Genomic DNA, 25,501 nt, shown 5'->3' with positions numbered 1-25,501 from the left:
AGAGCTGCAAGCAAGCCACGTTGCGCCAAAGTTTCCTCCTTGTCCAGGTAAGATCCAGCCACGAGGCTGCTGTTACATCCTGTCACTGCGTTAAGTATTCGTCTTCACGAGCTCCCGTTCATAGGTCTTCATCTCACTGCAGAAGTCAGTAGCGTGGTTCTCTTCCCTGATTCGCTCAGGCGTCGTGTTTTTCTCCAAATCGCATGTGTCATGTCTTCCCTGAATCGCTCAGGGTTATGTTTTCTCCAATTCACAGGTGTCATGTTCCCAAAATTGCATGTGTCATGTCTTCCCTGAGTGACTCAGGGGTCAGGTCCCCTGAATTGCTCTGGTGTTATGCCTCCCCTTAGTCACTTAGGGGTAATGTTCCCTGGATCGCTTGGGTCTTGTGTGTTCCCTGGATTCCTGTTTTCCGCAGGTTTGTTGCATGCGGTGCGACTTCAGGCTCTTATTCTGGCTGTCCATGGTCACCCAGCAGTTGGCCATGGCGCCCAGGCTGCATCCCGATTCTCTGTCGCCTCTTTCCAGTGCCACCAGATCGCACCTCTCTCCGGGTCTCGTACTAACGCAAGCTTATTTTTCATGTAAGCAGGGCCTCAGGCCACCGGAATTTCGATCCATCCTCAATTGTGTCGCAGGGCTCCTCCATGCCCGGTCACTCCACGGTACCGGGTTTCAGGTAAGTTCCAGTCGAGTAGCGGCGTGACGCTTCTCCGCAGCTCAGATCCTTCCTTCGTTCATCACGAGCCTCCATTCCTAGGTTTTCAGTATCGCCGGAGAGTTGGCAGCGCTGTCCGTTGATTCGGTTAGGTTGCGATCCTTTCTATACCATGTTCATTCCTGTTTCCTTCTGATTCTCAGGTTTCATGCATTTCCCGGATTAGCTCAAAAATTCACGTATTTACCCATTCACCCAGGTCTAATTCCCCGGAGTCGCGCGGGTTTTACGTGTTTCCTGGATCGCTCAGGTTCATGTATTTACCTGAATCACTCGGGTTTTATGTTTCCAGAATCGCCCGGGTTCATGTTTTCTGGATCGCTCAGGTTTATGTAGGTGCCCAAGTCACTCAGGTTTTACATTTTTCCCTGATTCACCCAGGTCAGGTATTTTTCTGAATCGCTCAGGTTTAGGCATTTCCCTGAATCGCTCAGGTTTTGTATTTTCCTGTCTCTTTCAGGTTGCCGGTATTTCCAGGTGGTATGTTTTTCCTGATTCACCCAGGTTACGTATTTCCCTGAATCACTCAGGTTTTGTATTTTCCTGTCTCTTCCAGGTTGTGTGTATTTTCTTGATTCACTCAGGTTACGTATTCCCTGAATCGCTCAGGTCTTTTTTCTCACAAGTTGTTCGCATTTGCCTGAATCGCTCATGTCTTTTCCCACTGGTGGTACACATTTGCCTGAATTACTCTGGATCCGTTATATTTGCCTGAAACGCTCTGGGTTTTTTCCAGCAGTATCCAGTGGTTCCTGTTTACCCGGTTCGGGTTCCGCATGTTCGAATCCCTGATTGCATTGGATCCGGGTGCATCACGGGGGTTTGGACATGGTCATCCATTATCTTGACAATTGTTGTTACATCAGGTATTGTACTCTGCTCCCACTCAAGCGGCATTCTCCTGTTCTTTGCTACGCCATGGTTTTGCTCAGTCTCACCTGGGCAGTCTGCACCCCGGTTCCTGATCATCAAGGGATCTCAGGGCGTCCCCTCGGGCTGGGCTAGTTGCTCCAGCTTTTCGCCAGGCTTGAGGCCCCCGTGGCGGCCGCCAAGCTGGCTAAGATCCAGGCCGCCGTTTCTTCCGCGGCTTCTTCCAGGGTCCTGTCCAAGTGGGAGCTCCAGTCCCTGTTAGGGTTCCTCAACGGTGCATTTACGATCATGCCCAGGGCAGGTCTGTCACTTCCCGGCTCCTCAGTCTCCCAAAAAACACCCATCCTCGGGGGGAGGTGGATGAAGTCACGTTTTTCATGGCTTTTATAGCCCATTGCCACACGCACCGCCACCTGTCATTTAACACCAAGCTGTATTTGGCTGGCATTCAACACCATCGGATGCTCGGCGAACCCTCTGCCAAATCCATTTCGTATCAGGCCATCAAAGCCACCCTCAGGGTTAGCACGGTGGTCCAGGTGCGTAGGCAACCCGCGTCAGGCGAGCTTTTCCGCAGATTGTCCGTAGCCCTAGACGGTCTCCCTTTTGGGCACTCAGCAAGCATCATCACCAAAGTAGCCATGTACTTAGGGTTCTATGGGTTCTTAGACCCGGGGAGTTCACCTGCGGCACGGTCAACCGAGCGACCCTGCTCAGGCGACATCTCGCCTGGTATTCGGTCCACCTTATACTGTCCATCCCAGCCACCAAGTCCAATCAGGCTGGTCCTCCCACCGAGGTAGAGTTCTTCCTTACGGCCAACTGTTGATGTCCCGTCAAGGCGCTCCAAGAGCTTCTGGCCTCACTCCAGTCTCCCGCGTTAGACGATCCGTTGCTCCCGATTAACGGTTGGCCCCCCTTCTTCGGCCCAGTTTGTCTCCAATATCCGCACCCTGGCGGCTGGGTTGGGGTTCAACCCTAGCACGGTATCCGGGCACTCCTCTCACGTAAGGGCCGCTTCCACAGCATCCAGTCATCAGGTACCGGCACACGTCATCCGCAAGGTGGGTCGTTAGCGGTCGTCCTGCTACGCTAGGTACATTCCCAATCCGCAAGTTGAGATTGTCAGAGTCTTTCGTTCTTTGGGCTTTATGGGGTCGATGATGCTCCAATAATACATTGCACCCTACTCCGGGCCAGTTCTCTTTGCCCACTTATCTAGGCCTTACCTAGTCACTGGCACCGGGCACACTCCAGCCAGTTGGTTCAGGGCAGTACATAGGCATGCCTACTCTGTTCCTCGATTAGCTCCTACCACAAATATATTTATTTATACTTCTATTTATATTTATTTAATATTCGAAATAGGGTCATATGGAAGAGTGATATATAGAAGGGGCACGATTCCACTACTCCAAGACTAGTGTAGAGTCTGTAGGACTCTAAAATATATACTGTGAAAAACTAAAAATACATAAGTAAAAAGCTGGGCAGGCTTATTGTTTATTATATTGTTTCAAATTTTATTACGTCATCTATTGATCCTTATGCTTCCTATATTTTTATCATCTTGATTTTATTTGTCACAAGATCACCTATCTATCCCCTACTTGACCTATGTACTGAATATACTACACCTAAGGGTAAGAGTGGCGCTAATCACCTCTACTTTCACAGACATTTACCGGCGATCTTTGTCGTATCTTCTAATTACATTCCTGGACACCGCCAGACGTGTCAATCCGATTGTCCCAAAGCTCCCCTTTAATCTACACGAGAAGTGCATCACACATGGTTCCCATTATAAAAAGTTTCATAAAGTACCAAGCTGCGGGCCCCCCCCCCCCCCCCCTTCCCCTTTCCCCTCCTTGTGGCATTTGTAGACTTTGTTACTCAACAGGCAAGGATCAGAAACAATCCTAGTTTTAACTTTACAGTACATTGTCATGTCCCAATACCCCTGGTGTCAAACCTCATAAAACACCAGTGGCAGTCCACAAAACTAACATTGCCGCCACAGGTTCTTCTTACAGGCCGTTTAAGGCCTCTCAAGAAGAGAACAAACAAAAAGATCTTACCAAAGAATGCCCCCTGCACAAGAAACCACATCCTCTACTGAAATGCTGAGTCTTCAGAGGATCGCAAAGAATTTCTCAAAGAAAAAAAAACATCTGCTTCAGGTGCTGCTCTACAACATCGCACTTTACCAGGCACTATAAAGTCAGTGTGACATGCACAGAATGCAGTAGCACAGGATATAGCATGGCTTTACACCCTGGACCATCCTCTCCGGTATCACCCCAAGCAGAGGAGCATGACGGGAAGCAGATAGACACTGACGTAGACACCGCAGTAGTCACTTCTCACTGTACAGTGATCTGTACAGGACTCGCAGGAGGCAAGTCCTGCTAAAAAAATCTGCCTTGTCAAAGTTTATCCGGTCGACCACTGAAATAAGGGGATCAAGGTATATGCAATCTTAGATGATCAAAGCAACAGGTCTTTAGCTGTATCCACCCTTTGACACCTTCAACATCGTAGGGCCCAGTTATCTCTACTCCTTAACCAGTACAGGACCGCCGCACGCAGGATTGCGTCTTTGCGGCGGCCCTGTTGTTCCTCCTGTACGCGCCGGGGCGTCATCTCGCGAGACGCAAGATTTCCTATGAACGCGCGCAGCGCACACAGGCGTGCGCGTTCAAAGGAAATGTAGGTAAACGAGCTGATCTACAGCCTGCCAGCGGCGATCGTTCGCTGGCAGGCTGCAGATGCGATTTTTTTAACCCCTAAAAAGGTATATTTGACGCCGTTTTGATAACACCATCTAATATACCTGCTACCTGGTCCTCTGGTGGTCCCTTTTCCTTGGATCGACCACCAGAGGACACAGGCAGCTCTGTAAAGTAGCACCAAACACCACTACACTACACCCCCCCCGTCACTTATTAACCCCCTGATCAACCCATATAGACTCCCTGATAACCCCCCTGTCATTCATCACCCCCCTGGCTCCATTCAGATGTCCGTATGTGTTTTGCGGATCCGCGGTGTCCGTGGATCCACGGATCGGATCCACAAAAAACACATACGGACCTCTGAATGGAGCCTTACAGGGGGGTGATGATCAATGACAGTTGAGTGATCACCCCCCTGTAAGGCTCCATTCAGACGTCCGTATGTGTTTTGCGGATCCGTGGATCCGCAAAACACAGACACCAGCAATGTGCTTTCCGCATTTGGCGGATCTGCACATTGCCAGAACTATATAGAAAATGCCTTTTCTTGTCCGAAATTGCGGACAAGAATAGGACATGTTCTATAGGCTCTACAAAAAATGCAGTGCTCGCCCGATCAGGCCTGATCTTGTGCGCACGCTTGCGTTCAGTCCGCCCCACCGCAGTGACAGAATTTTTTTTTTTTCCTGATCACTGCAAAAACACTGTAAAATCGCTGCGGCGCTATAAAAAGATCATTTTTGAGGGGCATGGAGAGTTCATAGAATATTTTTTTGGGCACAAGTTAGCGGAAATTGTAAGAAAAAAAATATAAAATAGTAATAATAATAATAATAATAATATTATTATTAGTCTCATTTTGCACTAACTTGTGACAAAAAATAAAATCTCACATGAACTCACCATACCCCTCACGGAATCCAAATGCGTAAAATTATTTAGACATTTGTATTCCAGACTTCTTCTCACGCTTTAGGGCCCCTAAAGTGCCAGGGCAGTATAAATATCCCACATGTGACACCATTTCGGAAAGAAGACACCCCAAGGTAATTGCTGAGGGGCATATTGAGTCCATGAAAGATTTAACTTTTTGTCATAAGTTAGCGGAAAGGGAGACTTTGTGAGGAAAAAAATAAAAATATAAAAAAAACAAATTTCCGCTAACTTGTTCCAAAAAAACAAATAATTCTATGAACTCGCCATGACCCTCACGGAATACCTTGGGGTGTCTTCTTTCCAAAATGGGGTCACTTGTGGGGTATTTATATTGATCTGGCATTTTAGGGGACCTAAAGCGTGAAAAGAAGTCTGGAATCCAAATGTCTACAAATGCCCTCCCAAAAGGAATTTGGGCCCCTTTGCGCACCTAGGCTGCAAAAAGTGTCACACATGTGGTATCGCCACACTCAGGAGAAGTTGGGCAATGTGTTTTGGGGTGTCTTTTACATATACCCATGCTGGGTGAGAGAAATCTCTCTCTATAATGACAACTTTTTTTTTTTTTTATTTTTTTTTTTTTATACAAAGGGAAACTTTGTCTTTTAGAGAGATATTTCTCTCACCCAGCATGGGTATATGTAAAAAGACACCCCAAAACACATTGCCCAACTTCTCCTGAGTGCGGCGATACCACATGTGTGACACTTTTTGCAGCCTAGGTGCGCAAAGTGGCCCAAATTCCTTTTAGGAGGGCATTTTTAGACATTTGGATCCCAGACTTCTTCTCACGCTTTAGGGCCCCTAAAAAGCCAGGGCAGTATAAATACCCCACATGTGACCCCATTTTGGAAAGAAGACACCCCAAGGTATTCAATGAGGGGCATGGCGAGTTCATAGAAAAAAAAAAATAATTGGGCACAAGTTAGCGGGAATTGTTTTTTTTTTCCTCACAAAGTCTCCCTTTCCGCTAACTTGAGACAAAAATGTCAATCTTTCATGGACTCAATATGCCCCTCAGCGAATACCTTGGGGTGCCTTTCCAAAATGGGGTCATTTGTGGGGTGTTTGTACTGCCCTGGCATTTGAGGGTCTTCGCAATCATTACATGTATGGCCAGCATTAGGAGTTTCTGCTATTCTCCTTATATTGAGCATACGGGTAATGAGATTTTTTTTTTTCCGTTCAGCCTCTGGGCTGAAAGAAAAAATGAACGGCACAGATTTCTTCATTCGCATCGATCAATGTGGATGAAAAAAATCTCTGCCAAAAAAAATAAAAAAAAATGAAAAAGGGAGGGGAAAGGCGTCTGCCAGGACATAGGAGCTCCGCCCAACATCCATACCCACTTAGCTCGTATGCCCTGGAAAACCCGATTTCTCCATTCACATCAATCGATGTGGATGAATAAATCATTGCCGGGATTTTATTTATTTTTTTATATATACACACAAAGTGTTTGCCAAAGCATATGAACTCTGCCGCCTCCTCAGCTCAAATGCCTCGGCAAACGTATCTTTTACTGCAGAGGAGAAGTCTCATCTTGCAGCGCCGCATACACCGACTTTTGTGTAATCTGACAGCAGCGCAATGCTTCTGTCAGAATGCACATCAGTGCTGCAGCTAGTCGATCGGTTGGTCCACCTGGAAGGAAAAAAAAAAAAAACCAGGCCGCAACGCAATACATTTATTAACTTTATAATAACTTTTGAACAGAACATATACACTTTATTTAACTTTTTTGCTTACTGGTGATTATTTTATTTTTTTACCTTTATAGGACAAACCTCTCCTTCCCCATGGGACAATGTGCAAAGCGCAAATCGCCCAAAAGACGTGGCGAAGTACATTATGCACTTTGTCCCAGGTGAAAGGAGAGGTTTGCAGCAGCTCTGTGTGAATGGGCCCTAATAGCCCTGTGTACCTGTCCTGTGAGATGTGATCCCTATGCTAAGTGCACCTGTGTGTGGTACTTCCGGAAACACTCCCCTAAGCATAGGGCAGGGTCGTCAGGGCAGTCAGGACAGAAATAGCGGGTGTCACGCTTTATTCCACTCCTGCTACAGACACATCTTTTTCGGGGTGACGGTTGGGTTGAGGTACCAGCAACGACACTGGGGAAATGTCGCTCGTGTAGACGGCTCACTACACTGGTGGATGGGGCCACGGAACCTCCTGGATACAGGAGGTTCTCGATGATCTCTTCCTGAAATTTGAGGAAGGATCCTGTTCTCCCAGCCTTACTGTAGAGAACAAAACTATTATATGCAGCCAATTGAATTAAATATACAGACACCTTCTTATACCAGCATCTGGTGGGTCAGAAAACTAAATACAGAGCCAACATCTGGTCATTGAAGTCCAACCCTCCCATGAGCGAATTATAGTCGTGGACACAGAGGGGCTTTTCAATGACACTGGTTGCTCGTTCAATTTGTATTGTCGTGTCTGCGTGAATGGAGGAGAGCATGTAAACGTCACGCTTGTCTCTCAATTTCACCGCAAGCAGTTCTTCATTACACAAGGCAGCTCTCCCCCCCCTTGCAAGACGGATGGTAACGAGCCGTTGGGGAAAGCCCTTGCGACTAAGTCGCGCGGTGCAACAGCAGCCAATCTGTTCTAGAAACAAATGCCTTAAGAGGGGCACACTTGTGTAGAAATTGTTCACAAAAAGATGGTACCCCTTGCCAAATAAGGGTGACACCAAGTCCCACACTGTCTTCCCACTGCTCCCCAGGTAGTCAGGGCAACAGACCGGCTCCAGGGTCTGATTTTTACCCTCATAGATCCGAAATTGTGGGTATAGCCTGTGGCCCTTTCACAGAGCTTATACAATTTGACCCCATACCGGGCGTGCTTGCTTGGGATGTATTGTTTGAAGCCAAGGCGCCCGGTAAAATGTATAAGGGACTCGTCTACGCATATGTTTTTCTCAGGGGTATACAAATTTGTTGTTGAAGTGGTCTACGAGGAGCCGAATTTTGTGGAGCTGGGTGGCCTCTGGGGCGGGAGGTGATGTTGTCGCTAAAGTGCAGGAAACGCAGGATGGCCTCAAATCGTGCCCTGGACATGGCAGCAGAGAACATGGGCATGTGATGAATTGGGTTTGTGGACCAATATGACCGCAATTCATGCTTTTTGGTTAGACCCATGTTGAGAAGGCCCAGAATTTTTTTTATTTCGGAAACTTTGACGGGTTTCCACCGGAAAGGCTGGGCATAATAGCTTCCCGGGTTGGCGGCTATAAATTGAGTGGCATACCGATTTGTTTCTGCCACGACTATGTCCAAGAGCTCCGCAGTCAAGAACAGCTAAAAAAAAATCCCAGGGCCGAAGCGATCTGAGCTGTCTCAACCCGAACTCCAGACTGGGCGGTGAAAGGGGGAACTAATGGTGCGGCTGAAGTTGGGGGTTCTGCGAATCAGGGTTTGCCAGCACCTCAGGGACTCTAGGGGGTCTACCGGCCTGTCTGTGCGGTGGCTGCTACGGGGTAACTATTGCACGTGCCACCGTACCAGCTTCAACTGCCCTTCTGGTGCTCGCCACTTCATTATGTTGTACAACAGTGCTGGTACCAGGTCCAGGGTGGGCTGCGCAGCTGGTGTATGCCTCACCACGAAATCCGACAGCGCCAGCCCCACTCTGCTGCCCTTGAAGCAGATCCTGTGCAACCTGTGGTGTAGCAACACAGGGCAGGGTACGCCTGGTGCTATCAGGGACCTCAACCTCCTCGTCCGAACTTTGGGTCAGACTGCCACTGCTTTCTACAGGTTCATAGTCTGACCCGCTAGATTCGTTAGATGAGGGTTCCCATTCCTCATCCGACTGGGTCAGAATTCTGTAGGCCTCTTCAGAAGAATACCCCTTGTTTGACATTTGGACTACTGAATTTAGGGAGTATTCCCTGAGACTACCCAAGAAAAAAAGCAAGCCTGTCTTACAAATGGTAATAACAAAACAGATTTTTTTATCGCCGCAGCGCTTGGAAAGTGATTGTGCAGTGATCAAAAATAAATACATTTTTGGTCACTGCGGCGGGGCGGGCGTGGGTGAACGCACGTGTGGGCGACTGATCAGGCCTGATCGGGCAAACACTGCGTTTTGGGTGGAGGGCGAGCTAAGGTGACACTAATACTATTATAGATCTGAATGTGATCAGTTTTGATCACTTACAGATACTATAAAAGTACAAATGCTGATTAGCGATACACTAATCAGTGACTGCGGTGCAGTGGGCTGGGCGCTAACCGATTGCTAACTACCTAACCAAGGGGCCTAAACTATCCTAAAACCTATCAGTCAATACCAGTGAAAAAAAAAAAAAAAAGTTACAGTTTACACTGATCACTTTTTTTCCCCCTTTCACTAGGTGATTGACAGTGGCAATCAAGAGGTTAATTGGGGTGATGGAGGGTGATCTGGGGGCTAAGTGAAGTGTTTGGTGTACTCACTGTGAACTGTGCTCCTCTGCCGAGACCAACCGACGAAAAGAATCAGCATAGGAGCACAGCAGCCATTTAACACCTTATCCCTGCATGACTCTGCCGCCTCCGGACCGCGATCCTGCGTTAGGCGGTCCGGAGGCGGTTAACGGTCTCCAAAACGCTCCATACGCCCAGAGACTTGTCCTAGGATAGGTCATCATAGGAGACATCTGTCTAGGAGGAGCACACAAGCTGACCTCAGTCAACAGTATGCTCACCAACACACTAGAAAATGGACGCCCTTCCCTATTCCAGCCATGTCACAACAGTTTCCTTGTAAAAGAATACAGTGCCATACAGTGCTCCTGTGCCTTGTCCTTTCACAGATACCTCCTGTGAAGACCACGCCTGCGATAGTGAGCAAGATCACTTAGGCCCCTTTCACACGGGCGAGTATTCCGCACGGGTGCAATGCGTGATGTGAACGCATTGCATCCGCAATGAATCTGGACCCATTCATTTCTATGGGGATGTGCACACGAGCGGTGATTTTCACGCATGTTCTATATTGTGCGTTTTCCACGCGACGCAAGCCCCATAGAAGTGAATGGGGCTGCGTGAAAATTGCAAGCATCCGCAAGCAAGTGCGGATGCGGTGCGATTTTCACGCATGGTTGCTAGGAGACGATCAGGATGGAGACCCGATCATTATTATTTTCCCTTATAACATGGTTATAAAGGGAAAATAATAGCATTCTGAATACAGAATGCATAGTACAATAGCGCTGGAGGGGTTAAAAAAAATAATAATAATAATTTAACTCACCTTAATCAAACTTGCTCGCGCAGCCCGGCATCTCTTCTGTCTCTTTCTTTGCTGATTGCAGTCAAAAGGACCTGTGGTGACGTCACTCAGGTCATCACACGATCCATCACCATGGCAAAAGATCATGTGACGGACCATGTAATGACCGGAGTGACGTCACCACAGGTCCTTTGACTGCAATCAGCAAAGAAAGACAATAGAGATGCCGGCTGCGCGAGCAAGTGGATTAAGGTGAGTTAAAAAAATTATAAACATTTTTTAAACCCTCCAACGCCATTGTACTATGCATAACCATGTTATAAGGGAAAATAATACAAACTACAGAACCCCGATCCCAAACCTGAACTTCTGTGAAGTTCGGGTTTGGGTACCAAACATGCAGACTTTTCTCACGCGCGTGCAAAACGCATTACAACCTAGAGAGATGGAGTAAGAACAACAACCTCATACTCAATACCAAGAAAACAAAAAGGAGCTAATTCTGGATTTTAGGAAGAAACAAAATGGACACCATTCCATTAGCATTAATGGTGGAAACGTGGAGATAGTTCAAAGTTTCAGATTCTTGGGAGTTCATATTAGTCAGAGATTATCAAAAGACCACGGCACTCTAAATATTTTTAGTTGCTTATTTTATTTCATATCTTTTGTATATATATTTTTCTTTTTTATATCCATCCAAAAGTAATAGCCACTGGCCAATGTTTCGGTCTAATGTTAGACCTTGTTCACGGCCTTAGTTCTGTGGAGTAAGGAGAATCGTGGATGGCGTCGTATTTATATTAGTCAGGACCTGTCATGGATAAAAAACACAACAGAAAGTACCAAAAAAGGCCTTCAGAGGCTTTATTTTCTGAGGAGTCTGAAGAAAGCACAACTCCCAAAACAGCTGCTAGTCAATTTTTACAGGTGCACCATAGAATCTGTTATCACATACTGCATTACAGTGTGGTACTCCGGCTGCTCTTCTGAGGACAAGAAGACCCTCAAGCGCATCATCAGAATGGCTGGCAGAATCACTGGTACTCAGTTACCATCACTGGATGACATCTTCACTGCTCGCTGCAGCAACAGGGCAAAAATTATCTGCGGGGATCCAACTCATCCCGGCCACAGCCTTTTCATTCCCCTACCCTCTGGTAGGCGTCTTAGAGCCCTACATGCCCACACCACTAGGCTCAAAAACAGCTTTTACCCAAAAACAATCAGTCTCCTAAATGCTCAGGGATTATTGCTCCTTCCTAGGATAGAAACTACCAAAGACTGAAAGTGACTGCTGCATTCATGAACCCATGATGATCTCTTGTCTGCAGTGGTGTCTGAATCAGTGTGTGTGTATATATATATATATATATATATATATATATATATATATATATACAAAAAATTGGACTGCACTCCCAGCAATTAGTGAAGAAAATCTGAGTTTATTCACCCATCTGTGGCAAAGCGACGTTTCGGCTCCAACTGAGCCTTTCTTATATATATACACACACACACATACACTCATAAGCACTTCCTACTTTGCTCTTGATATATATATGCTGTGAACTGTGAATAGTAAGGCTTTCTAGTGCAATGCTTTAGTTTAACCCCTTAGTGACCAAGCCTGTTTGGGCCTTTATGACCAAGCGTTTTTCTTCCTTTTTTCATCGTCGCGTTCCAAGAGCTATAACTTTTTTATTTTTTCGTCTATATAGCTTTATGAGGGCTTGTTTTTTACGGGACAAGTTGTAGTTTTTAATGGAACCATTTTTGGGTACACAACTTTCTGATTAACTTTTATTAACTCTTTCTGGGAGGGAGATGGGGGGAAAATAGCAATACTGCCACTGCGTTTTTACATTATAAATTTTACGGCGTTCATTTTTCGGTACAAATAACATAATATCTTTATTCTCTGGGTCAGTACGATTACAGTGATACTAAATACTTATAATTTTTTTTACGTTTTACTACTTTTTTTTCCAATAAAACCCCTTTTATTAACCAAAAAAATGATTTTGCATTGCCACTTCACAAGACCCATAACTTTTTTTTTTCTTTTTCTATGGAGTTGTGTGAGGGCTTGATTTTTGAGGGACAACTTGTATTTTTCATTGGTATCATTTTGGAGTAAATGGCGCTTTTTGATCGCTTGTTATTACGTTTTTTTCGGTGGAAACTAAGAATAAATTAGAAAGCATATTTTTTTATTTTATGGAATTTTTTTTATTTAATAAATGTGTATTTATTTATTTATTTTTTTACTACTTAAAAGTCCCACAAGGGGACTATAATATACAGTATTTTGATTGCTTTTAAAATGTAATGCATTATCTCTATAAGGCATTACATTTCAATAGCATTTCAATAGCGATGCTATTCAAACCTTGACCAGCAGGTGGCGCCAGAGAGGCACGGCCTGCTGGAAATAACTGAAGACAGGCTCGGGGCCCTGATCGGAAGTGAGGTAAGCTTCCGAACACATCAGCACCCCGCGATCTTATTTTCGGGGTGCTGATGGGAGACAGAGGGAGTCCGCTCCCTCTGTCACCACTTTACATGCAGCGGGCGCCATTGCTCCCGGCATGTAAAGGGTTAAACAGCCCGGATCGGCACTCCTGCCGGTCCGGGCTGTTAGAGCAGGGTCCCGGCTCTCATGTGAGAGCCTGGTCCGTGCTCCCCGCTGCACGGGGGAGCCGTGCAGCGCTTAGACCGGGCCGCCGTAAAAACGCGGCAGCCCAGCCTAAGGCCCCTTAGTGACCGCCGTAAAAACACGTATGGGTGGTCACTAAGGGGTTAAATGTCAGTTCTTGTTCGTCTGTCTATGGCATCTAGGATTGCTCCAAACATTTCATTGTATTGTACATTGTATTGTACAGTGACAATAAAGGCATCTTATCTTACAATGTTTTGCACTCGCACGGAAAAAAATCGATCATGTTCCCGCAACGCCCGTCTGAAAGAGGCCTTAGGCCCCATGCACACGGCCGTTGTTCACAGCCGTGTGCGGGCCGTGGAACCGCGGCCTGGATCCCTCCTGAGAGCAGGAGTGCACGGCGTCACTGGTTGCTATGACGCCGTGCGCTCCATGCTGCCGGCACAGTACAGTAATACACTGGTATGATCTATACCAGTGTATTACTGTATTGCGGCGGCAGCAGGGAGCGCACGGCGTCATAGCAACCAGTGACGCCGTGCGCTCCTGCTCTCAGGAGGGATCCAGGCCGCGGTTCCACGGCCCGCACACGGCTGTGAAACACGGCTGTGTGCATGGGGCCTTAGGGTGCAGTTTTCCACAGGACAAAAGAAGACAACAGGGTCGCAATGTCCATAGAAGACAGGCTGCTTTTGGAGATCATGGATCAAGGAATAGTAAAAGAAAAGTACAAAAGCTGGGTCGCACCTTTACCGTTTAAAGGGCTTCTGTCACCCCCCTTCATTTTTGGGCTAATTAAAATCCTTAGTGTGATTATTCAATATATAATGCTCTTACCTTTTTATGTGGCTTAGTTTTATTTAAAAACCGCACTTTTATAATATGCTAATTACCTCGCTACCAGCAAGTAGGGCGGTTACTTACCAGCAAGTACGGTGGTAAAAAAAACGCCCCCTCCTCCTGTTGATTGACAGGGCCAGCGAGCGCTCTCCACCTCCGGCTGGCCCTGTCTGCAATTGAAATCCCGCGCCTGCGCCTTATGTGTCTTCATTTTGCGCAGGCGCTCCGAGAGAAGGGCGCTCGCTTCCTCAGCACTCCCTCAGTGCGTCTGCGCCGATGACGTCACCTCTAACCCGGTAAGAGAAGACGTCATCGGCGCAGGGGCACTAAGGAAGTGCTGAGGAAGCGAGCGCCCTTCTCTCGGAGCGCCTGCGCAGAATGAAGACACATAAGGCGCAGGCGCGGGATTTTAATTGCAGACAGGGTCAGCCAGAGGAGGAGAGCGCTCGCTAGCCCTGTCAAATCAACAGAAGAAGGGGCGTTTTTTTTTTTTTAAAGGAGGATGCGGCGGCTACCAGCAAGTAATCGCCCTACTTGCTGGTAGCGAGGTAATTAACATATTATAAAAGTGCGGTTTTTAAAGAATCTAAGCCACAGAAAAAAGGTAAGAGCATTATAAGGATTTTAATTAGCCCAAAAATGAAAAATGACTTTTAGGGGGGGGTGACAGAAGCCCTTTAAACCCTAGAGACAACGCTTACTTAACAACAAAGAACTTGTCTACAGTCAATTTATTTCCCTCAAGCACAGAGGACACCAGAGACTAGAGAAAATGTATTTATCTTCATGGAAAGAATATTCCAGAACAACCATGCAGAAATAGCACCCACACTCCAAGACTGCGAGGAGTGTTGGTACTTACCCATATTCGATTTGTATCATCCTAAAAAACCAGGGCAGATACGAGTAGTATTCGACTTGAGTGCCAGGTGCGAAGGAGTCTCGCTAAATGATGTCTTACAGTCTGGTCCAGACTTCAACAACAGACTTCTGGAGGTACTTCCACGCTTCCGCAGAGAATTTGTAGCATTTATGGCTGACATACAGAAGATGTTCCACTGCTTCCTCGTCAAGGAAAAACATAGAAACTACTTGAGGTTCTTCTGGTACCGCAACAACGACCCCAATGAAGACATTGTAGAGTAGCGTATGAGAGTGCACATCTTCGGAAACAGTCTTTCCCCTGCAGTCACTATCTATGGTCTCAGGCATTCAGCTCTAAAAGGTGAAGCAAAGTATGGGTCAGATGTCAGATGTTTTGTAGAAAAATATTTCTATGTGGACGACTGCTTGAAATCCACAAAGACGAACGAGACCGCAATCAGTCTCTTGAAAAGGGCTCAAGAGATGCTCGCTTTATCTAATTTGAGGTTGCTCAAAATTGCCTCCAACAGCCGTGAGTTAATGGAGGCCTTCTCACCCCAAGACCATTCAAGTGATCTAAAAGACTAGGGGCCAGATTTATCATTAGCTCAAGTCAGAATAATGGAGTGAAAAAGTCACAAATTTGACTTTTTTCTGCTCTGCACTATGCTCGCCAGTTTTCTGAAAGTGGGCGTGTTTTCTTATGTAAATTAATCTCTAGACAGATTTACTATTGAGACTATTTGAAAAGTTGCAAAAAAGTCAAAAAAAATGGCGCAATTTCACTCCAGTGAGGACCATGCTTATCTTATGAGACTTTTTAATAGAACATGCAACTTTTTAGTAAAGACGTGCAACTTTTTCGTAAAGATGTGCGACTTTTGTATAGCTGCTTACTGACGGATAAACTGCTGCCGTCAAACCACATTTATTACAGTCTTAAAGGGCCGATCATAAATCTGACTTGGCTAAAACTGACTTTAGCCATATGTGAAAGTGGAGTGAGCTGTCAGAGTCATGATAAATCTGGCCCTTGGATCTTAGCCCAGACTCCCTTCCCATGCAGCGGAGCCTCAGTTTACTCTGGGATTTAAAGGCAGACAATCACCTTCCAAGTCAACAAGGAAGAAAAACCCTTCACACGCAGAGGAGTTCTGTCCACCATATGATCCTCTGGGATTCGTAACACTTGTTACTATCCAAGGAAAAATGATGTTAAGAGACTTCACCACAGAGAAGTCTGATTGGGATGACCCGCTTCCCGCGGAGAAAAAGGACATATGGACAGGTTGGAAGAAGCCTCTTGAAGCTTTGTTCAGCCTTCATGTGGCACGACTGTAAGCTTCCGTGCCATCAACTGAAGTCAAGATGCAAAGACTATATATATTCTGCAATGCTTCAGTCAAGGGGATTGCAGCCATAGCATACCTAAAGACCGTTGATGTCAAAGAACAATGTCATATAGGGTTTGTCATGAGCCGGACCAAACTGGCGCCACTCCGCAAACACACGATTCCCAGACTGGAGTTCTGCGCTGCTGTGCTTGCAGTGGAGTTGGCTGAACTTATAACATCAGGAGTGAACCTAGAATTCGAAGAAGTCGAGTTGTACACGGACAGCAAGGTAGTCCTAGGATATATTTCCAACGAAACCAGACACTTTTACGTCTATGTCAGCAATCGGGTGCTAAGGATCAGGAAATACACTAGTCCTAAACAGTGGCACTACGTGCCTACACAGAATAATCCTGCAGACCAGGCGACTAGATCCGTTGCACCAAGCCACCTTAACCACTTCAACCCCGCTAGCTAAAATCCCCTTAATGACCAGGCCACTTTTTACACTTCTGCACTACACTACTTTCACCGTTTATCGCTCGGTCATGCAACTTACCACCCAAATGAATTTTACCTCCTTTTCTTCTCACTAATGGAGCTTTCATTTGGTGGTATTTCATTGCTGCTGACATTTTTACTTTTTTGGTTATTAAATCAAAATGTAAAGATTTTTTTGCAAAAAAATGACATTTTTCACTTTCAGCGGTAAAATTTTGCAAAAAAAACGACATCCATATATAAATTTTTCGCTAAATTTATTGTTCTACATGTCTTTGATAAAAAAAAAAAATGTTTGGGCAAAAAAAAAATTAAAAAAAAAAAAATGGTTTGGGTAAAAGTTATAGCGTTTGCAAACTATGGTACAAAAATGTGAATTTCCGCTTTTTGAAGCAGCTCTGACTTTCTGAGCACCTGTCATGTTTCCCGAGGTTCTACAATGCCCAAACAGTAGAAAAACCCCACAAATGACCCCATTTCGGAAAGTAGACACCCTAAGGTATTCGCTGATGGGCATAGTGAGTTCATAGAACTTTTTATTTTTGTCACAAGTTAGCGGAAAATGATGATTTCTTTTATTTTTTTATTTTTTCCTTACAAAGTCTCATATTCCACTAACTTGCGACAAAAAAATAAGAAATTCTAGGAACTCGCCATGCCCCTCACGGAATACCTTGGGATGTCTTCTTTCCAAAATGGGGTCACTTGTGGCGTAGTTATACTGCCCTGGCAATTTAGGGGCCCAAATGTGTGAGAAGTACTTTGCAATCAAAATCTGTAAAAAAATGACCGGTGAAATCCGAAAGGTGCACTTTGGAATGTGGGTCCCTTTGCCCACCTAGGCTGCAAAAAAGTGTCACACATCTGGTATCGCCGTGCTCAGGAGAAGTTGGGGAATGTGTTTTGGGGTGTCATTTTACATATAACCATGCTGGGTGAGAGAAATATCTTGGCAAAAGACAACTTTTCCAATTTTTTTTATACAAAGTTGGCATTTGACCAAGATATTTATCTCACCCAGCATGGGTATATGTAAAATTACACCCCAAAACACATTCCCCAGCTTTTCCTGAGTACGGCGATACCACATGTGTGACACTTTTTTGCAGCCTAGATGCGCAAAGGTGCCCAAATTCCTTTTCGGAGGGCATTTTTAGACATTTGGATCCCAGACTTCTTCTCACGCTTTAGGGCCCCTAAAAAGCCAGGGCAGTATAAATACCCCACATGCGACCCCACTTTGGAAAGAAGACACCCCAAGGTATTCAATGAGGGGCCTGGCGAGTTCATAGAAATTTATTTTTTTGGCATAAGTTAGCGGAAATTGATTTTTTTTTTTTGTTTTTTCTCACAAAGTCTCACTTTCCGCTAACTTAGGACAAAAATGTAAATCTTTCATGGACTCAATATGCCCCTCAAATACCTTGGGGTGTGTTCTTTCCAAAATGGGGTCATTTGTGGGGTGTTTGTACTGCCCTGGCATTTGAGGGTCTCCGCAATCATTACATGTATGGCCAGCATTAGGAGTTTCTGCTAATCTCCTTATATTGTGCATACAGGTAATGAGATTTTTTTTTCCGTTCAGCCTCTGGGCTGAAAGAAAAAAAATGAACGGCACAGATTTCTTCATTCGCATCGATCAATGTGGATGAAAAAATCTCTGCCAAAAAAAAAAAAGGAGGGGAAAGGCGTCTGCCAGGACATAGGAGCTCCGCCCAACATCCATACCCACTTAGCTCGTATGCCCTGGCAAACCTGATTTCTCCATTCACATCAATCGATGTGGATGAATAAATCATTGGCGGGATTTTTTATTTATTTTTTTATATACAAAGTGTTTGCCAAAGCATAGGAACGCCGCCTCCTCCTCCTCAGCTTGTATGCCTTGGCAAACGTATCTTTAACTGCAGAGGAGAAATCTCATCTTGCAGCGCCGCATACACCGACTTGCGTGTAATCTGACAGCAGCGCAATGCTTCTGTCAGAATGCACATCAGTGCTGCAGCTAGTCGATCGGTTGGTCCACCTGGAAGGTAAAAAAAAAAAAAACACACACCAGGCCGCAACGCAATAATTTTATTAACTTTGGAACAGAATATATAAACTTTTTGAACTAAACATTAACCTTTTTGCTTACTGGTGTTTTTTTTTTTTTTTTTTTTTTACACCTTTATAGAACAAACCTCTCCTTCCCCATGGGTCAATGTGCAAAGCGCAAATCGCCCAAAGATGTGGCGAAGTGCGTTATGCACTTTGTCCCAGGTGAAAGGAGAGGTTTGCAGCAGCTGTGAGTGAATGGGCCCTAATAGCCCTGTGTGCCTGTCCTGGTGAGATGATCCCTATGCTAGGTGTACCTGTGTGTGGTACTTCCGGAAACACTCTCCAAAGCATAGGGCAGGGTGGTCAGGACAGTCAGGACAGAAATAGCGGGTGTCACGCCTTATTCCACTCCTGCTACAGACACGACATCTTTTTCGGGGTGACGGTTGGGTTGAGGTACCAGCAACGACATTGGGGAAATGTCGCTCGTGTAAACGGCTAACTACACTGGTGGATGGGGCCACGGAACCTCCTGGGTACAGGAGGTTCACGATGATCTCTTCCTGAAATTTGAGGAAGGATCCAGTTCTCCCAGCCTTACTGTAGAGAACAAAACTATTATACAGAGCCAATTGAATTAAATATACAGACACCTTCTTATACCAGCGTCTGGTTCTGCGGGAAACTAAATACGGAGACAACATCTGGTCATTGAAGTCCACCCCTCCCATGTGAAGGTTATAGTCGTGGACTGAGAGGGGCTTTTCAATGACACGGGTTACTCGCTTAATTTGTATTGTCGTGTCTGCGTGAATGGAGGAGAGCATGTAAACGTCACGCTTGTCTCTCCATTTCACCGCGAGCAGTTCTTTGTTACACAGTGCGGCCCTCTGCCCCCTTGCAAGACGGGTGGTAACGAGCCGTTGGGGGAAGCCCGCACGACTAGTTCGCGCGGTGCTACAGGCGCCAATCCGTTCTAGAAACAAATGCCTAAAGAGGGCCACACTTGTGTAGAAATTGTCCACATAAAGATGGTACCCCTTGCCGAATAAGGGTGACACCAAGTCCCAGACTGTCTTCCCACTGCTCCCCAGGTAGTCAGGGCAACCGACCAGCTCCAGGGTCTGATCTTTTCCCTCATAGATCCGAAATTTGTGGGTATAGCCTGTGGCCCTTTCACAGAGCTTATACCATACCGGGCGCGCTTGCTTGGGATGTATTGTTATGGCTTATTTAGCTAAAAAAACAGCTATTACAAACCTGTCAGTAAAACAAATAAGGTGCCCATGGGGATGTTAATGGATGCAAGGTGCCGGCCACACCCGCCGCCGTTCGTGCCCAGCGCCGCCTTTCCAGACTTCTGTGCCGCCTCTTGCTCTCCCTCCCTCCCCCCTCCTTCTGCTGTAAGATCTCGCGCATACAGGGGTTGAGCGAAGTGCCGGTGCATGCGCACTTCGCTCAACCCCTGTATGCACGAGATCTTACAGCAGGAGGAGGGGGAGCGAGAGGCGGTACAGAGGATTAGGAGGTGGCGCAGAAGTCTGGAAAGGCGGCGCTGGGCACGAACGGCACCTTGCATCCATTAACATCCCCTTGGGCACCTTATTTGTTTGACTGACAGGTTAGTAATAGCTGTTTTTTAGCTAAATAAGCCTACAGGTGACATTTATAAGCCCACATTAGGAATCGTGAAGACGCCCTGAACATCAGCATATTTTTAGCTGACGGGTGAAACCTGGTGACAGAATCCCTTTAAGTAGGGGCTAATTTTTTGCGGGATGAGGAGGACAGTTTTATTGGCACTAAACACTAAAAAATGTATTTATTTTTTCAAAAATTATATTTTGTAAAACTAAAATAAATAAAGTATACATATTAGGTATCGCCGTGTCCGTACGAACCTGTACTATAAAAATACCACATGACCTAACCCCTTAGATGAACACAGTCAAAAAAGGATTTCTAGCAAAATCAGTCAAAAGTAAGTTAGTTATACTTCCGCTGAACCTGCACCAATAAAGAGTGATGTTCATCCGTGGGTTGGGCCATAAGGATTCCGCAGCAGAGAGCAATCCCTCCACAGAGATCCTGGCCATCTGCAACCAGTTCCGATGATCTAAGCCTTCTAACATCCTAAACAAGAAAATTACATTTACAAAATGATGCCAACATAAGGTAGACATATGGAGAATGTTAATGACTATTTTATTAGGCATCACTATCGTTCTTCAAAAGCAGAGAAATTCTAATTTAAAAACTTTTTTTTTTATAAATAAAAAAGGTAAAACTTATGAACCCAAATCTACTGCTAAACATAAAAGTATCATTGTGTCATGAAAACAACTTTGATTTTCACTGCAACTGCAGACTATTACTTTCAGCTTCACAGTAAGGCCTCTTTCACACTACAGTTTTTTGCGTTCCGTATACGGTCTGTTTTTTGCGTTCCGTATACGGTCCGTATACGGAACCATTCATTTCAATGGTTCCGCAAAAAAACGGAATGTGTTCCGTATGCATTCCGTTTCCGTATTTCCGTTCCGTTGAAAAGATAGAACATGTCCTATATTTGGCCGCAAATCACAGTCCGTGGCTCCATTCAAGTCAATGGGTCCGCAAAAAAAACGGAACACATACGGAAATGCATCCGTATGTCTTCCGTTTCCGTTCCGTTTTTTGCGGAACTATCTATTGAAAATGTTATGCCCAGCCCAATTTTTTATATGAAATTACTGTATACTGTATATGCCATACGGAAAAACGGAACGGAACAACGGAACGGAAACGGAACCACAACGGAAGCAAAAAACGGAACAACGGATCCGTGAAAAACTAACGCAAAACACTGAATTCAACATACTGTAGTGTGAAAGAGGCCTAAATCTGTCAGGCCCTGATGACTCATTCTCGTATACCTTCCTGACAGACACACTTCTTTCACTATGGGAATAGCAGAGTTAAGGCTGTATTACACTGGCCGATGGTCGCCATTCATAGGAACGCTCGTTAGTGATGATCTGTAATACTGCCACCGATTACCCGATGAACAGGCAAACAGAAAAAGAATCATTGTTTGCCAGCGGCATATGGTGCTGTCTAATTATGCTCTGCTGACGGCAAATTCTATTTATGATTCAGTATAAAAAAAGAGCAGTGGCATCAGCGATTGCGCCTCTCCATACTGTGGAGGAGATCGCTGCATGTGATAACCTGACAATCGCCTGCAAAATCTTTTAATGTAATACAGCCCTAAGGGTGCATGCTGGGAGCTGTAGTTTCACAGCAGCTGTAGTGCCGAAGGTTGCCAATGCCTGATATAACTCCTCGGGCCTCTCCCTTTCACCTGAGGTTACAGCCATCACCCCACTCCTGATAGCAGGGCCTGTGTTATCAGCACCATGAGTATGCTTGATTATCATGATGTGGAAACTACCTACCGCTGTTGACGAGAAATACTTTGTCAGCAACCAGTTAACCGCTCCCAATTTACGTCATCAGAAGTGGCATACAAAACATTCGTTAATGTATCATCTATACATTCTCTCACGTGAGTTTGAAACAGACCTAACCGCAGCCTTTGCAGGCCTTCTGAAAGGGGGCAGTATTTCAGACCAAGAGATCTCTCAGTCCAATCAGTAGTTCTCACAAGTGCTCTGCACCCTTCAGATGCCCTTATTCACACTGGCATTGTCTCTTTAAATGTATTACCCAAGTTCTCACTGTTGAACAGATGTCCATAGTAAAAAGGTGATTTCCAATTTTAGAACATTAGCAGCCTGGAAATAACGTACTGGCAAACAATACAGCACAGCAGGTGCAGTACCGAAACAATAAAAACAGCATCAGATAAAACCTTATGTCTTCAAATTACCAAGTCATAGCAATATAATAGAAAAGAAAAAAACCTTGCTAGGAAAGTTTCTGCAATTTGTACCTGATGTTCCTCAGTAGAGGCCGCAGGTAACGATTGGGAACTGCATTTATATGTAGCAACTAGTGATGGCTACTGTGGGTGCTGGTCCATATACGTTCACCCGATGAACAAGCGCTTGCTCATTAGTCAGGTGATTGGTAGCACATTAAGGCCTGGTTCCTCATTTTTCACTTGCCTCGGATAGGACATGATCTGGAAGTTATTTTTTAGCTGAGCAGTGTCTGTGGAATACGGATGACACACAGAGGTAAAAAACGGACATACAAACCAAACACAGATCCTTTACGGACATCTTCACGGATGAAAAAATTCTGATATTTTCATGGCCGTTAGACATGGAAATGTGAACAAGGCCTTACACAGAAAATTATCAGTAACAAGTGTTTCTGTTAATTCTCAAAACATGACAACTGTCCCAATGATCAGCTCCAGTCTAAAGGATCATACCTTGTGCTCACCCCGCACTGCAGGCACCATGACCGTCAACGAGACACGAGACTACTGGCCCCAGCGATAACTCATCCGGTAATCTTCTTCCTCATGGCATTCACAAAAGTAGCATGCCACATTTTTACGCCATCCTCAACCCTGGCGAATTGCGGGGTAGGGGTGTAGCAGAAGAATGGTCATCGGCTCCAGCAAATTCCCATTTTGGAGACTACACCCCTCACCTCAAAGTATTTATTAAGGGGTGGCGTGAGCATTTTGATGCAGACACTAATGCATAGCAGACTGCAAATGAAAATTGCAACATTCTCTGCAACTGCCTGGCCCTCTCCACTTTGATTGACAGGCTAGGTGTGATAAAGTGGAGAGGGCCAGGCAGTGAAAATGTTATCACACCTAGCCTGTCAATCAAAGTGGAGAGGGCCAGCCAGTGAAAATGTTGACAGGCTAGGTGTGATAACATTTTCACTGCCTGGCCCTCAAGTACAGAGGGTGAAGCAGTTGCAGATAGAGCAGAGCCTTTAGGAGGAATGGTAACGCCCCCGTTGCTCCTAGAGTCTCATTTGCATGTATTAAAACATACATGTGTGCTCATCTATTTGCTCAGCAGTTCGGGCACATATGAACATGGGACCAACACAGATACCTTCAGCTGCCAAGCGCACATATACATACCTCCCAACTTTTGAAAATTGCAAAGAGGGACAATATGTGCAGCGATCATCACGGTGCTTTTTTTTCCTACTAGGCAGCGCCTCTAACTCCGCCAGAACTGCAGCCGCTCAGGATCGTTAGGTGACTAAAGGCCGATGCAGCTAAAGCTCAAATGTTCTTTTATCCCCTGCCGGCGCGCTTCTCTAGTCACACTTTAAGTCAAGGGGACAGCGGCCTCCTTGCTTCAAGTCAAGATAACCATGCCTCTCCCCTGCCCCTTCGCTGTGATTGACAGCCGGCAGTTCGGCTGGCTTTGCCGAACTCTCTGCATAAGCGCTCTCAGTCACAGCAAAGGGGCAGGGAAGAGGCATGGTTATTTTGACTTGAAGCAAAGAGGCCACTGTCCCCTTGACTTCAAGCATGACTAGAGAAGCACGTCGGCAGGGGATAGAAAAAAAGTTTCTGAGCTTTAGCCGCATCGGCCTTCAGGAAGAAAATTATCACAGGAAACACACTACTGGCTACTGTCAGGTATTGCAGGTGGCTTGGGATAGTTTTTGGAGGTGACAGGTTCCCTTTAAATTGGTGTTGGTCCTCCCACCCATTACCCCCTACCCCTCAGGGTCTCCTGAAATTAATGGAGGCACCTGTACTGTCACCACAGGAATACCTCTTTGTCAGTCAGACTTAACCAGGACAGGTTTTCCTCATTTTGGAAGTAAAGATGAATACTCCACTTCAGTGACAGCAAACAGAGATATAACACAAGGTATATTAGAAGGTTGCGCAGCTCTGGGACAACTATTTACATAACCCTCTCCTGGACTGGATTCTTTTCTCTCGCCTGAGGACCCATCAGCAGCAGTGTGCCCCTGGCACTTGTTTACTTGTCTGCCACGACTCTATCACCATGAAACTGTCAGGAGAGAATGACAGAAGTGCTGGAGAGATAAGTGGTCGCCCGCCCGGCCAAGGACTTCTTATCCACTGCATGTACTCCATACAAGCAGATCGGGCACCAGCTGCTGGGCAAGGGTTCGCGGAGCACTGATACCACTGACCATTCCAGATAACACTGAACTAGTCTCCACCTGCGCTGCCATGGACTCCCAACCCCTCCTCTGCCGCCTGGTGCACATGGTGCCGCTGCACTCACCATACTTGTTAGGCTCCCTGGAATACTCCAGGATGGCGACGGAGGCACGGCTCTCCTCTTCAGCCTCGCTCAGGGAGAGGTACGCCTGGCTCCGGGGCTCCTGCGCCTCCTCAGCCGGGCTCACTATAAAGCGGTTTGCCATTCACCACCGCACAGTGAGTGCACAGATGGAGATGCGCCGCCTCAGGGGAGAAGCCACTCACTCCCAGGGCGGGCACCTTCCAGGCTGACAATGGAAGTACAACCCCTCCCCAGGAGCCATGTGCAGTGGGAGGGGCCGGCCTCAGGCTCCTCCTATCACATGCCACTGGGATCCTTCACATTTGGTGGACTCCACAGGTCTCCTCTGATGTCAGCGGTTTTGGTAGTTTTAGGGTACTTTCACACTTGCGGCAGAGGATCCCTACGCAAACGGATAGCATTTGTAGATGGATCCGTCTGACAAATGCATTGAAATACCGGATCTGTCTGTCCGGTGTCGTCTGTAAAAACGGATCCGGTATAAATTTCTTTAGCATTTTTAAAGCGAACCTTTCACCTGCATTTCACTTAATAAACTATCAAAAGTACCTTATAGATCA

General features: G+C 45.9%; 1 protein-coding gene across 1 annotated transcript in view; it reads right to left on the bottom strand.

The window, feature by feature from the left end:
- SLC12A7 (solute carrier family 12 member 7) overlaps nucleotides 1-25,121 on the bottom strand; it is a 377,772-nt gene extending 352,651 nt beyond the window's left edge. The window contains exon 1 of the mRNA XM_044293095.1: nucleotides 24,921-25,121. Coding sequence (XP_044149030.1) covers nucleotides 24,921-25,062 — 142 coding nt within the window. The 5' untranslated portion in view covers nucleotides 25,063-25,121. The remainder of the gene's footprint in view (nucleotides 1-24,920) is intronic.
- Nucleotides 25,122-25,501: the final 380 nt, after the last annotated feature.

Source organism: Bufo gargarizans, chromosome 5, assembly GCF_014858855.1.
Source record: "Bufo gargarizans isolate SCDJY-AF-19 chromosome 5, ASM1485885v1, whole genome shotgun sequence".
Taxonomy (NCBI): domain Eukaryota; kingdom Metazoa; phylum Chordata; class Amphibia; order Anura; family Bufonidae; genus Bufo; species Bufo gargarizans.
Note: the sequence above shows the minus strand (reverse complement) of the source record. Positions and strands in the feature narration are given on the sequence as shown.